Genomic DNA, 15,564 nt, shown 5'->3' on the forward strand with positions numbered 1-15,564 from the left:
GGAGTACTTAAAATATGTTTTTTCGGGAATATTATTTTATTTTTTCTCAATTTGTACTTTTCAGATGTATGATTCCAATTCACAATATTAAATTGAGTAATAAATTATCACATCTTCCGGAGGCTAAATATACTACCTCATCTGGAGAATAAACGTTTCACCTCTTTAGGAGGTTGAATTTAACATCTTTTCGGGAGATTAAAAATATACTCTCTTTAGGAGGTAAATATTTACCATCCATTCTAGAGATTAGATACGTAACCTCTTTAGGAGGTCTATCTCTTCAAGAGAATAAATATATTGACGAGAGATTTAAATATATTACCTCTTCAAGAGGTTTGTCTTTTCGAAAGATTATATATATATATATATGCGAAAGATTTAAATATATAACCTTTTTCAGAAAAACTATCTCTTCGGGAGATTTAAATATATAGTCTCTTTGGGAGGACTATCTTACCATCTCTTGTGAAGATTGATACTCTTTAAACTTTAAAAGACATTCTCTTCTGAAGAATATTATATTCTCAGGGAGTAAAAATTTTAATAAATAAAATAATAATTAAAGAAATAACTCATCTGGTTAAAGTCTCGTAATGATAACGTGTTATAAAAGATGAAGGAAAATAAATGGAGATGAGATAGAAATTTACCTGGTTTGGCTATGCCTACTACACAAGCGGAAGGGATAAAAAAACTTCACTATTTCAAGAAAAATTACAAGATGATTTCAAACCAGCCTAATACAAAATATTTCTCCTCTCTATCTCTCTTTTTCTCTATTCCTTTTTTACACTCTTTACTTTAAGCATGCAATATGTATATACAAGCATATAATATGCATATCACAAATGAGAGGAAGAAGATGCCCTTTTATAGGACAAGGGATGGAAGATGAAGGGATGGAAGATGAATTTTTCATTCCATAACAAAATCATTATATTCCCATACAATAAATTTTTCATTCCCAAGCCACTACATTCAATTCCATTAACCAAATAATACCCTACTTTAACCACAGTATGAATTATTATTATAAATTGATCTACTAACTTTTTTCAATTAAAATTTGAAATTTATTCAATTATCCCGAAATGTTAAAAATAAATAAATAAATAAACATAGAAGTTCAACTATGAATTAGTGATGAGCTACATTTGATTATGAAATGCTTACTATTTTTCATATCACATTAGATTCACTATTTAACCACTAAATATTGTAAAACTAGTTTGAGCTATAGAAATTATCAAGGCAAGCCACAGTAATCTTTTGTAAGTTATTGCAAACACCCTCCATAAAACAAAATAGCTTGCTGCAGACCATATATTAAGGTGCTTGAAATTTCAAATTGCATAATCGTTCATTAAAACACTTTTTAAGTCATGCTCAAAACCCAGAGTACACCAATTGCTTGCTGCTTCAATCACACATACAGCTCCAAAGAATTTCACCCACAAATTGGCACAAAAACAGAATTGCTGGTCAACCACAGAAATGACATGGAAGTAGCATTTTTATCAAAAGCTGTATGGCACTTAAGGTTTCCAAGGTTCCCCACAAAGTTAATTCTTTCCAAACCCACAAAAAAATATATATGTAAAAACAAAGAAGATTTCTTCGACATCTGTATATAGCTAACTCTGTATCCTACACAGGTTGCATCTCCAAAGTAGTCTGTTCAGCACCATTTCCAGAAGAGTTTGTGGCCTCTGGGCCATTGCTCGATTTCATCTCTTGAACTGGTGGGGGATTCACAACCGTCATTGGCATAGCAGCGTTATCGGATAGACGCCCTTTCATCTCTCTATGCTCCTGGCATATCGCACACCAGTGCACGCAGCAGTGCACGAGGCATGGGTCACAAGGTGAGTTCTGCAAAACAACACATATCAAGGATCAAGCATGGACAACAATTGAAGCTTTCCACAAAAAGACAAATGCCCAGCTAGCTATTGCTGTTGTCATGAGGAACCGTTGACTTTCTCAGGAGCACAGTAGCAGATGAAACGATGAACATAGGAAAGAAATAAAATGGATTTTTAGAAAAATGCCAAATTAAAATTTACATTCTTTTAACATCTGCAGTTAAAAAACTATTGTACCATACACTACCCGTTTTTAGAAGAAGACATAAGAGACAAGAAAAATGTCTGCCATGACTTGAAAAGTCAAATACTATGTTATTACAGAAAAACCAGTAATTATAGGACTGAACCCTCAGAGAAATCACTGATGAAGCACCAAGTGCTTTCTATCCATCAGCGCTTCACCCAACATTTGTAGCAGGCAATACAAAAGAACCAACTACTCCAAAACAAACTTTCTTGGCCTACTTTATATTCTTTTCTCCCCATCCCTGTCATTGTTATTATTATTTCGATATTTTTCTTTTATTTTTCTTGGAGGGTGTGGGTACACATGTTTTGATTTTGTGATATATGCATTCTGCACCAAAAGAAGAACTACTATTATTTGTATGATAGGGAAAGAAGCACAATGTGACCTTCTTGCCACCCCCTCCCCCCCCCCCCCACCCAAAAAAAATAATAATAAATAAATAAAAACGCGACAAAGCAAACCCACAAACAAATGCATTTGGAAAGATTCTAGACAGACTCAAACATAGTTCAGGAACAGATATGTTGACTACACTGAACCCAAGCTCAAAAGCACTCACATAGATGCTAGGCAGACTTGCCATTGTGTCAGGAACAAATATGTAGACTGCTGCTGTAAAGGAATCTAGAAAATGATTAACCCATTTTATCAATCATTTTCAATGACTAATTACCAACTCAACTGTGGCGACGCAACAAATTGTTCACTGATTCATTTATTGAGCCAGGACAAGTCATTCATAACAAGAAGGCATAACAAGGAAGAGAAATCCTACAAACTTCTTTTTATTTGCAGTTGCACGTCTACCATACAATTAGAACAAATTAAATCAACATTTTATTTTTTTCCAAATAAGCAGGTGTGTTTCTCAGTGGAACAATGCAGAATTCAGTAACTATCAATATTTGCGCAAGGAAAATCCTCCCACACTCAGCTGTACCAAAAATTTGAAAGCAAAAGGGCAGAATTGAATCAGTGCAGATTTTTGAATGTTAGCTGTACTGCAAATTTGCAAGCAAAAGAGCAGAATGTAATCAGTGCACATTTTCAAATGTTCCAACTTCATTGGCACATTTTAATGCAAGAAATTTTAGACATCATTATACATACAAAAACTGAAATCACCTTGAGATGATATTTTTTCTGCAATGATTGCCGAAATAGGCCAGTGTAGATGCCACACATCCACCAAGCAAATAACAGACCCTCACAAATGAGAAACGAAGTCCCTGGATCAATACCATGGAAGATTGCTGTCGCTGCTGCAAGTGCCATACCACCTTCAACACATACGGCATGACACACACAAGCATTGGTCCAAGGAATATCTTCTTTCAAGCTTTCAACATTACGCCCAAAGAGCACACATGGGCAAAACAGTCCTGTCCAGCCTAAGAAAGAACATAATTGTTTTAAGACGATTGAATGTATTACTCAAGTTCATGTCTTTCACAGCTTATAACAAACACATTCAGATGTCCTAAGCACAAAAGCATTACGGTCTCTTAGCCAACAAATATACACATCTACAGATGACATGACAGCAGAAGCAGGTGCTGCAGAGACACATTCTGCAGTTTTATTTTACCTTTTCTGCAGAGCAAGCAAACAGGATTTAATGAATAGAAGAAACAAGAGCAATACAAAGAGAAGCAAACAAATCCCTAGGAGAACGCATGGGGACACTACAGAAACGCATGCCAGAAATGAAATAACAACTCAACCAGACTGTTGCACCAAGCAATGTGGCAGAGAGTCGATCAAAAGACCCTAAAAATAGAATACAGATTTACCAGTTACATATAACAGTCTTTTCCATCATACACCAACATCGTGAATGCTAGCCAATCTACATCTCCAATGAAAGCTAGTAGGCAAGGACAAAAGACATGTCTCTGTGGATGCATGCATTCAGTCAGTTCAAAAGGATTTCTGTATAAGCCAAGAAATTTTGGTCACCCACTTTTTCCAGCTGAACTTCAGGGACTCAATGGAACAACTCCACAACCAAATTTCATCAGTTTGTTTGGTCAATTGCAGCAAATAAGCATCAAGGAGCAATGATCCGAAGCTTCACTTTAAGCTTCATTCAAATGCATTCAGTCTGATGCTCATCATCGGTAGTTCACTAGTTCATCAAGTCTGGGTCCAACCAAATATCAGGCATCTTAGATTAAGCCACTTTAACTGACCGATCAATTAAATGAGTCACATTATACTTGTGTAAGAAAAATCACAAATAGGCAAACTACTACCAGTGTTTTTTTAACTTTTTTAATTTTAATTTAGAAGAGAGGGGGGGGGGGGGGGATTTCTTCATCCTCCTAAACACACTGAATGTGTGAATCCAAATCGATATTTGTGTGCCAGAATCAACTAAAAACATCAAAAGGCACTGAAACACAATTTATCAGGGTATTTTTTTCCTAAATTTCTTCTCAAGCTGTCTCTTCAGCAAAACAATGATGAATGATCAAAAGAAGCATGATAATTGAACAAGAAAAGAAGTGGAGACAGAAGGGGGTGAAGGCTGGACCGAAAGTGCCCATGAACTAGGTGATCTTTTGAACAGATACAAAACAAGATACCTCTCAGGTCATCATCTCAAATTAGGGAGTGTTGTCACTCCAAATCCTTCCCTTAATAATGGCTTATCATTCCTGAGTCTATCCCTAGAGGTCACAGGTTTGAGGCGTGGAAACAGCTTCTTGCAAAAATGAAAAGTAAAGCTGCGTACTATAGACCCGTTGTGGTCCGTTTCTTCCCCAGACCCCGCATACATGGGAGCTTTGTGCACCGTGCTGCCCTTTATCATGTTATTTGCTCTAGTGGATCTCGTATTCCTCAAGCTAATATAGCTTTTCCATGCAATGTCATCGCTGCCAGTCTACTCCTTGTCTCCAATGAGCCTTAACTTGGTTGCGTGAGAATGATGACATGCCTGATTGTGAGTATCTAGTTGTTGATTTTGTTGAGTGCCCAGGAGATTAGAGTAAGCTTGCAGATGATTTTGAGGAGGATGATAACCATGTTAGGGAGGTGAGGCATGTCTTGTCCACTACAATGGATAGCAAGAAGTGGAAGCGGACCACTATTTTCCACACGTTCATTTAAGACATGCAAGCGAGTTACTGATGGGGGTAATGGCATGAATGTGATCTCCAAAGTGGCTCTAGGTAGATAAAACCTCAGGAGGTAACAACACCATCCATTTTAAAGTGAATTGGGTAAAAGGAAAAAACTACTACAATGGAGGTGAGGCCTGTCTTATCCACTACAACAGATAACAAGAAGTGGAAGCGGACCACTATTTTCCACACGTTCATTTAGGACATGCAAGCTAGTTACTGATGGGGGTAATGGCATGAATGTGATCTCCAAAGTGGCTCTACATAGATAAAACCTTAGGAGATAACAACATCATCCTTTATAGAGTGAATTGGGTAAAAAGGACAAATCAACCCATCACTGAGAAATGAGACGTGCCTTGGATCAACAGTAAGGCCACTACTTTGTGACCCATTGGTCACGGGTTCAAGTCCAAGGAAACAACCTCTCTGCATAAAAGTAGGGGCAAGGTTGCATGCATTGTGACGACCCCCCCTACCCTCACAAAGCGAGGAGACTCTGCGCCCAAGGTCTCCCTTTTTAATTGAGAAGTGCCTTGTCACCATCCAAATGGGAGATTATAACGATATGGCTTTGTGGCCTATGTCCTATTAGAGAGTTTGTGGTTATATGATCATGATAACCAGCAATGGTAGGGAGAACATTTATGCATTTAGGCAAAAAGACAAGATCATTTTGATTCCTACTAGCTCACACCCAAGGGTCCCAAGTTTATGAACAAGATTAACCATGTTCTGATTTAAAGAAGCATCCAATTGCTAGCTCATAGGGCTTTGAGCAAGAGAAGTTAGAAAACAAGTGTATCTTGGAAATTATCATCAGTGAAGTTCCTTCTAAGGTTCTAGAGTTCCCATATGAGTATCCACCCGATGTAGGATAGTTGTTAGTTGAGTTCTCTCATGTACTATCCACACTATCGAGTGAGCAACCTAGTGAGCCACCAACTATGCAGGACATTCAGCATGTCATAGATTTCATTCTAGGTTCACAATTACCTAATTTGCCTTACTATAGGATGAATCAAAAAGCGTCTGCTGAATTTAATAGGCATGTAGGACAACTCCTTGACATGGGTTTTGTGAGACATAACCTTGCTCCTTGCACAGTACCAGCTTTAATCCTAAGAAGGATGGATCTTGTAGGATTTCAGTGGATAGTAAAGCCATCAATAAGATCATCGTCAAGTATACCTACCCTAGACTTGGGGATATGCTTGACATACAAGCTTGCTCTAGTTGGTACTCCAAGATTGAGTTGTGCACTAGATATCACCCAATTAGAAATAGACAAGGAGATGAGTGGACAACTGCCTTTAAGACACGAGATGGTTTATTTGAGTGGTTGGTCTTGTGACTCAATGCCCTTTGGGCTTTCTAATGCTCCTAGAACTTTTATGATGATTACGAGACATGCTTTACAGCCATTCATAGGAAATTCCTGGTCTATTTCTATGGTATACTAGTCCAGCAAGATTGAGGAGCACTAGATACATCACGGTTTTTGTCATTTCAAGGGAAGCTAAGTTGTATGCTAACCTCAAGAAGTGCAGCTTTTACAGTCTAGTGTGCTCTTTTTCGATTTTGTGGTCTCTGCACAATGAATAGCCCCTGATCATTTTTCTTGCTCGTCAAACATTGTAAGCATATTATAAAAAGCCCCAACAGATTTATTTTAAGGAGAATTGAATTGAAGTTGAATCTGAACAAACTCCAATCCAACACAACTTTCAGTGTTTGCAGGAGATAAGATAGGAAAACTGAGGGAATGTATGAGTGGCGATTAATTGAAAATTTAAATAATTGGAAATTATAAATAAACCTAACATAATTTCAATTGAATATACGAGTGACAAGCATTTTTGAAAAAATAAGGGGAACAACCGAAAAACGGGCTTCACAAGTCTAATAATTTGTGAATAAAAATCTTAGGAGTCTTAAGAGTGCATTTCTTTAAGACCCAAAAAGGAGAAAAAGAAGAAGATATATTAAGAAAGAAAGAGAGCACAAACTAGAGAGGCAGAGGAATCCTCAAAAAAGAGAACTAAAACATAGGAAACCAACCCACAACAGATCCGAAAAAATCAAACAAAAGCTGTCTAAGAAAGCCCCTTGTTAAACCCTTTCATCATAGTTAATAGAGCACTACAAATTGACAACAATTCCTGTTGTCTCTTCTTAGCATTACTTTTACCACCATGACCATCCAAGAGGACTTCCCCTCCCAATCAGCTAAAACTGCAAACCCATTTTATCTAGCAAATGTTGAAAGTGAGACCCGGAACAGGCACAATACCAACCTCAGTCTGCTCAATCTTGTCTCTTTCCTTACCTATTCTGTCATACTCCAAAGCATAAACTTCCCCCGATGAATATTGATCCAAGCTCAAGTTGTTCACAGGCCTCATCTATAACTCATCATCATAATCAAAATCCAGCTCACCCTCCTCACCAGATACATCACCCCGTTTCTTCTTCTCAAACAAATATCCTCACTAAACTTTTTTTGCTAAATCTACCTTCAACCCATTTGAGGGATCCTCAACATAAAAATTGCCATCACAATGTCTTTTCAAAAATTTATCAACCCTTGCATCTGCACTTAATGGCCTCTCAGCTGAGGATTACTTTTTTCCATGCTCTTCTGCCCCGACAAGTATAAACCTGTGGAATTGCTGGTCCCCCCGCAATCTGAGGTATACTCTCCCCTTTCATAACCCACCATGTCACTATTGAAACTCGTAACAGCTTGAACTCTGCCCTGATCAGCCACTTTAATAACCTGCAGCTGCACTTCCTGCAGCCCTGAATCCTTTGTCCAACATCCACCCTCCATAGGAATCCCGCAGGAAAGGAAAACTCAGTATTCAAAACAGCTCTTCCCCCTGCTCTCAACCACTAGACAGAAACTCATGCTGCACGCGCTCACACTGACAATTCTTGCCAGTGAAGGAGTATCACGAATCTGCGATGAAGCCACTCATTTTCGCAAACCAGATCTGCTGTACCCCTCCTCTTTTAAACCCTTTGCGGCAAAGGTCTCACCCACACTCCCACTTTGCTAATAAGTATGCTGAGCTTGATGTGAACTCAGCTTAAGATCCTTTAACTTGTATATTGGGCCCCCAAGCTCTGTTGGACAGCTGCATGGACCTGCAAAGAAGTATTCTCGCTCTGGCCAGACAAGTCTCCTCGTGTGTTAGAGAAATTAATCTGGGCCTGAATACATCTATCACCATCTTCAGTTTGCAAATGGGCCAAATCTCCCATAAGAGTGCATTTCGGTTAATATAATGTGAAAATTTCTCCAAACAGTGAAATGAACTTATTTAATTGAAAGGAATCCTTCTCGTTTTATTACATTATCAGGTGCCACTTAGGGTGGTGCATTTAATTTGCAGGCCAAAGTTTAGGGTGGCACGTTTAGTTTGCAGGCTAAAGTTTTGTTGGACTGGACTAGAATAAGTAGTACTGGAAAGGACCAGCTAAGATAATCATCCTATTTCCTATCTCGTGTTTTGTCTTCCACCTATAAGGACATAATTGGAATACTTCTTTCTATTTGCTTCTTATGCCTTTGGTCTGCCTTAGCCTAAGCCAGCCAGAGGCGGTGGGCTGACCAGCTCTAGCCCATGACCATGAGCAAAGAAGTGCCCCCTTAGCCTATCCTACCCTTTCCTTTGGATGCACCAAAAATGGGCTACGAGTAGTGTTGCCAAGCCTAGCGACTTTTAGTCCATGAAACAAATGCACCCCCAGCAACCCTCTAAATCTGTATCTAATTATTGTCAAGTAGGCAAGGATCAGAAAAATCAATAAACGATTTGAACTTTTGAACCTTGCCAAAGTGTTCCAACACGTAACTGTGCCTTAAATTCTGGAAGTGATGCAGTTGCTAGAATTTCACGGGAAGAAATGCTTCCCAAACCACATGTCAAGTAACTCCACCCCACCCCCCCCCCCCCCCAAAAAAAAAATTTTTTACCATAATGCCTTTTCTCTTTGCAAGTTATACTCTCAAAAATCTTGATCTTCTAATTTAAATTTAGAAGATTGTGAATGAGATTGACAATCATGGTAAAATTGCTAAATAATTATTACACAAACTGGCAATGAGTCGCCGACTCAATATCTAACAGTAAAAAGTAAGCAATCTTGCTTGAAATATTGCATATTTATTGAACATGTTGATTTATTGGCGACATTCATCCCACATCCTAGATGTCTCAACTTCCTGCCCATTATATGTTTTTGCCACTTATGCAGCCACTTATGTTTTTCTCATAAGCATAATTACAGCCCTCGCCTTTTGCTTTGCTCCCTGCACTCGAATTTTCTCTGGTAAATATAAATAAAAAGGAAACTTCATAACCAACTTCATAAATACATTGTTTTATATATTTCCCTAATTAGTATTTAAGACACAAATTTCTTCAGCCGCATAAGGTTATTTCAGTAATTTCAAGCACACTCCATAAAACCTCTGCCACTAAGACGCTAGCATACAATTCAATATGAAAATTATATACATTGTGCTTTCTAAATTTTCTAAACATATGCATACATAGTGTCTTCCAAAGCATGAAATCTTAGACTCAAAATCCATACGAAATTATAGTACAATTTTGAATTTCAAAAGGGCATAATGTGAAATTTTAATTGTCTATTCCTAAAACTGGTGGAAATGGGAGTCTTACAACTCTCAGGATCTTCAGCACATCCACAAATTCCAGTTGTCCAATTTTCATCTGCAGGGGGTTGGTAGCTTTCAGGTAGCATCTGCCCGCATTCGAGGCATCTATGTTCGTTCAACTGTCCAATTAACATATGATCAGCTATAAGATGGCAATCCAAAATAACATATAGATTAGAGAAACTCCAAATGGAGAGCAGCATTGAGTATTTCTGACTTAAATATTTGGAATTTATAAATAGATCAAGAATTTCTTCTATTTACTCCATTTTCTTCACCTATGATTATATGGATGAATATTTTTAGGCTATGAAGCAGAAAGAACCCAAAACATTATGATCTGAATGAAATACGAAATCATGCATTTTTGAATTAGCAATAAAGTGGGCTATCGAATATACATAAGCCCATCACTGCAAAATAGCATGAAAAACTAAAAGCAGACAAAATAAGAATTGTCAAAATGCTAAAAACAGCAACATAACTAAAACTATAAGCATCATTAACATTTAAAATTGCCATTTTATCACAGTTTCAATATGCAAAACAATCTTCCCTGAGCTTCAATGAGCCTTGAAATCACTGTTGACTTTCATGGGACCTACTATTCGATTAGACTATATGGAAGTATGGGAGCAGCCTAAAATCAGCATAAGACTGGATGAGGATTCAACCCTTTGCACGGATCAAGCAATATAAACACCCTAATTCCAAATAATTCATTTCAGATATAGAAAACCATGTCACGCTTGAAAATATTTTAAAATAACATATAAAAACTGAAACCAATAAACAGCTACCTATTAATGCATCACCAAAAGCAAAACAAAAACGCTATGTTATACAAAGAAACACTAAGCCTCCAGCCGAGAAATCTAAGGCAAAGGAAAAGACGCATAAATTACAAATTTCACATCATATGCCGTTTTTTTCACCCAAAAACAATCCATAGACCAGAGGATTTTGTTTCCTAGGACCCCCAAGAACCAAAAAGGCCAATATTGTTGGCATTGATCCCTATTATATTCCTACATTACATTAGCAACAGACAAACCATGAGCGAATTCAAGATAATACCACCAACGACACAAAGCATAGAATAAAAATTCAAAGCGACAATGCCAACACAGAACCGACGCGATCCTCAGAATACGAAGAACGAAACGGGGACAGGTACCCAAATGATGCTGAAAATCCGAAGTAGAATGGTAGAACAGGAAATGATCAAACCTGAGGAACATCGATGGGTTGGTTGAGCTCTCCGGGAGTGATGTCCTCCGTGGGTTCTTGATCCTTGGTGAGCTTCACGTAACGCGATTGCGCAGTCCCGTCCGCCATCTCTGCAACAAAAATCAGAAATTACCCAAAAGAGAGATCGATCTGACGAGCTGACAGAAAGAGAAGAAAAGGGTAGGAAGGGGTCTGGGATTGAGGCAGAGGCCAAGAACTAAAATGGCGAAAAACCTTTGTCCAAATCTGTGGAGGGTTCTGACTTTCTGAGAAACCGCCTTTGCCTCTGAACTCTTCACTAAATTTGGTGGGAGTTGGCTATTCGCCCATTCATGCTCTCAATTCCTTAACGCCTGAACCTGAACCAGATTTCGATTCAACCCACATTAAACGCCGACGCTCGGTCATTTGACGGGTAGAGGGCTCAGGAAAGGGCAAAACGACGTCGCTTTAAGTCTGAGAGGAATGCCCCTGTGATTTGACGGTACTACCCCTGTCTTTGACGAGTATGAGTTGAAGTCAAATTCTTGAATTTTGAATAGCTCAAATGATTAATTATCCCTTCTTGATTGTTTAAATTTGAATTTAGAATAGCTCACATAAATAATTATCATTTTTTGATTATTTCAAAATGTAATAGATCAAGTAATTAATAATTTTTTTATACTTGGAAGATTGAATTTGGCCAATTGATTGGGTAGAAAATTTATTCCCACACTCAAAAACCAAAATGATAAATAATAGTCAATAGAGAAGGATGCATAGTATATTATTTGGTCTTTGCTTCAAATTTTCTATTTGAAAAAAAAAATATTTGTCAAGAAAAAATTTCTCATTTTCTCATTTTGATGGCTTCATATATTTATTTATATTTTTTGATGAAATTATTATTATTTTGTACATTTTTTATTTAGATGAAGATCAATAAAATGTTATTCTAAGAAATTACTTGACATTCACAACCCTCTCGAAACAATGGTAATGCTCGCATTGGTCATGTATATATATATATATATATATATATATATATATATATATATATATATATATATATTTGTGTGAAAAATTGGCCACATTAGTTTTTGGTCTATTCAATTGAAAAGAAAAAATCCTACTATTACTAACATGATGTCTTATATATCTTGAATAATAAAAGTGTATTGCTTAGATACAATTCATTATGAAAATTTGTGTCAATCCAATTGAACTTTAAAAGAAGTTTTAAATATTAAAATTTATGAGTTATTTTATGCATTTTTTTCCCTCCCAAATATTAATGATAGCTCAATGTCAAATATAATAATCTAATTAAAGTGTTAGTTCAACTTGTAAATTTAGTATGTAAAAATTTTTATGTAATGACTAGCATTATTTAAATTTAGAGTTAACTTTTTTTTTTTGGACTTTTTTCCTTTATGTTGCAATTTGTGATAATAGAGAGAGAGAGAGAGAGAGAGAGAGAGAGAGAGAGAGAGAGAGAGAGAAAGTTTTTGTTAGTCGATTCTTAATTTCATTAATATTATAGTATTTTGTTATTATTGATGTGCGTCCAGTCCCACATCATTTCTATGGGTAGTCTCAAATCAGTATAAGATCTTCTTAACTCTCTCTCCTTACCTAGGTTTTGAGGATGAATTCTTTAACTTGATATCAGAGTTGGGCCTTGGACTGCTTGGCTCCTTCGTGGGTTGGACTCCTCGCCTCATTTCCCACCCATAGGCTCTCCTCGCCTCATTTTTCCTCATGGGCTCAATGGGGAGTGTTGGTGTGCATGTAGTCCCACATCTCCTCTGTGGCAATCTCAAGTCAGTATAAGATCATCTTAACTCTCTCTCCTTGATACCTAGGTTTTGAGAATGAGCTCTCTAACTATCATCAACGATGTAAGGCAGGTAAATAAATCTTCGATATATTATAACAATGTATAGTTAATTATTCATTTAGGTATTTAAGATTTTTTTTTTTTAAATATATTTTAAGATGTTTCAATTTGTCCCTTCCATCGATTTATCAATGCCTAGCACCTACCAAACGCCTACTCAAAACTAAGAGGGGGAGGGATGGAAGAGTAATAGCAGCATTCCAGCCAAAATACCTTTATCCGAGCCAATAAAGGTATTTCCTATTCATCTACGATTTTAGTAGGAATTAAGTCACCATGTGTGACAACCTTCCAAGCTTTCTAATCCATGGTTTGTAGATAGATTCTCATGCGTTGTTTCCAAAATGTGTAGTTTAATCCACAAAAGATAGGAGACCTAGTTGAGGATTGTCCCTCTCCAAAGGGAGCTACACCTAAGTGTGTCATCTAGATCTTTATATAACTACTTGTTAGGATTTGTTATAACCCCGCTCGGATACCAATTGAAAACTAAGATGTAGTCTCAAAAGGGGGGGTGAATTGGGTTTAAAATTTTCTTTTAATACTTTTCAAGAATCCTTAACCTCTTTTAATTCTTTTAATGAATTCTTGACTTCTTATTGTTTTATCCAATACACAACAAAAACTTATTTACTTGTTTAGCAAAAGCTTATTTACTTGTTCAATCCACAAACCAACAACTAAAGCATTCAACACAACAAAAGTAAATAAAACTTACAAAAAAATAAACCAACCATTCAACAATCAAAGTGTTTAATCCACAAATACCCAATCAAGATAATCTTTTAGCAATTTTCAGCTTTTCAAGAATTCAAGATATTTTCTTGTTTGCAGCTCCGTAAATATATGTAAGCCCTATGGTTAATTGATTTCGCAATATGAAGCACAATAGTCTTTCTAAGAATTTATACTTTAAACAAACTCTCAGTTAATATCTTGGGTGTTGAATCAACCAACATACTCCCTTTCGGTTTCTACAATCCCAAAAACAAATTAAGCTTAAGTTTATTTAATATCTAATCCATGAAATGTATATGATTAAGGAATTTAAAATATCCACGTAGTTTATATATGCTGAAAGTAAAGAGAGTAAGGGAAAGAGAGTGACACCAAGTTTTTACGAGGTTTGGCTTATCCCTTGCCTACGTCCTCGCCTTAGGCAAACCACCAAAGGATTCACTAAACTAGTTCTTTTTCGAGCGGAACAACATCGTTACACACTCCTTCAATAGGCTAGAGTTCGCCTATCCAAGTGATACCCCTCGCTCGGTCACTATTTCAATAGGCTAGAGTTGCACCTTTCCAAGCGATACCTCACGCTCGGTACAACGATCCAAACAAACCTTGGAATCATCAATCTACAAGAGAATCAACAAATAGATGTGTACAAGAAATACTCTCAAAAAGAGCAAGTTAGTATAAGTTCAGCACTATATACTTCAATGTAAAATATCAAAAGAATTTAGAATGCAGGTCTGGAAATTTATCACTGGTTTCCTTCTCTTGAATAGAATCAAGAACTTGGTTTGTTTGCCTCAGAGAAGTTGTGAAAAACTCAAAAATCACTCAGTTAATTCGCAACAATTCAGAATACAAAGCAATAGCAAAAGATCTTTGAGAGAGAGAGAGCTTTGAGGGATTATTCAATTCTTGGTTCATTTGATTTTCATAAACCATATATTTTTAAGCTTAAAAATACTCTCATTCGTGCTGCCCAAGTTTACTTGGAGTTTCTCCCAAAGTTTTAAAAAGATTGGGGCACAAGAAGTTTAAATTTGAAATTAGAAAATTTTAAAAAATCTGGGCGTTAATAGTGTTCAGTTGTCTGGGCCTTCAAGTTCAGTCATCTGAACAATTCAAAAATACTGAAGAATTTGAATTGATACAGGGTCAGTCGTCTGAGGTGACACTTCAGTTGTATGAGGATCCAGTTCTGACGTCTGAAGGTATATTGCCTCTTCAGAATCTGTTCATGAAATTCTTCAACCGTCTGAATAAAATCTTCAGTCATCTGAGGAAATTCTTTAGACGTCTAAAGTGAACCTTCAATCTTCTAGACAGACAAAAAACATATTTTTCAGTTTATTTTTCAAACATTCCTTGCTCTCTTGCTTTAATTACTTATTAAAACATTTTTCGGGGTTTTGAAAATTAGGTCTCTAAGTCCATAATACCCCTGATGAGTTTCAAAATATTTTCACATGGTATTTTAATATGAAGTACTTACATTGCATATCCTAAAGCCCTACACTCGAAGCTTGAAGTCTTCCATGATATGGTCACTTTGAGTTTCCTTAGACTTTAGCTTAAGTTAGCTTTAGATTCCTCATCCTTTGATCATTTTGGTGTTGCTTTGAGCTTCCTCTTTAAGTATGAATATAACTTTAATGGTCTTGATCCTTTATAACTATTGAAGCTTTTGAACTTTGCGCTATAAGTAATTATGAAACATCATCACTTTAACAAATATGTTAAGTCCATCTTATTTGTTATCATCAAAACAAGATTTTAAG

General features: G+C 36.6%; 1 protein-coding gene across 1 annotated transcript; it reads right to left on the bottom strand.

Annotated features, from left to right (window-relative positions):
- Window positions 1-1,478: 1,478 nt before the first annotated feature.
- Window positions 1,479-11,597, bottom strand: LOC131165735 (cell number regulator 6). The gene is made up of 5 exons (XM_058123755.1): window positions 11,404-11,597; window positions 11,170-11,279; window positions 9,944-10,058; window positions 3,247-3,512; window positions 1,479-1,875 (listed from the first exon to the last, which is right to left on the bottom strand). Exons 2-5 carry the CDS (start codon window positions 11,275-11,277, stop codon window positions 1,651-1,653), a joined length of 714 nt encoding a protein of 237 aa, XP_057979738.1. The 5' UTR covers window positions 11,278-11,279; window positions 11,404-11,597; the 3' UTR covers window positions 1,479-1,650.
- Between the last annotated feature and the right edge of the window lie 3,967 nt (window positions 11,598-15,564).

Source organism: Malania oleifera, chromosome 10 (assembly GCF_029873635.1).
Source record: "Malania oleifera isolate guangnan ecotype guangnan chromosome 10, ASM2987363v1, whole genome shotgun sequence".
Taxonomy (NCBI): Eukaryota; Viridiplantae; Streptophyta; class Magnoliopsida; order Santalales; family Ximeniaceae; genus Malania; species Malania oleifera.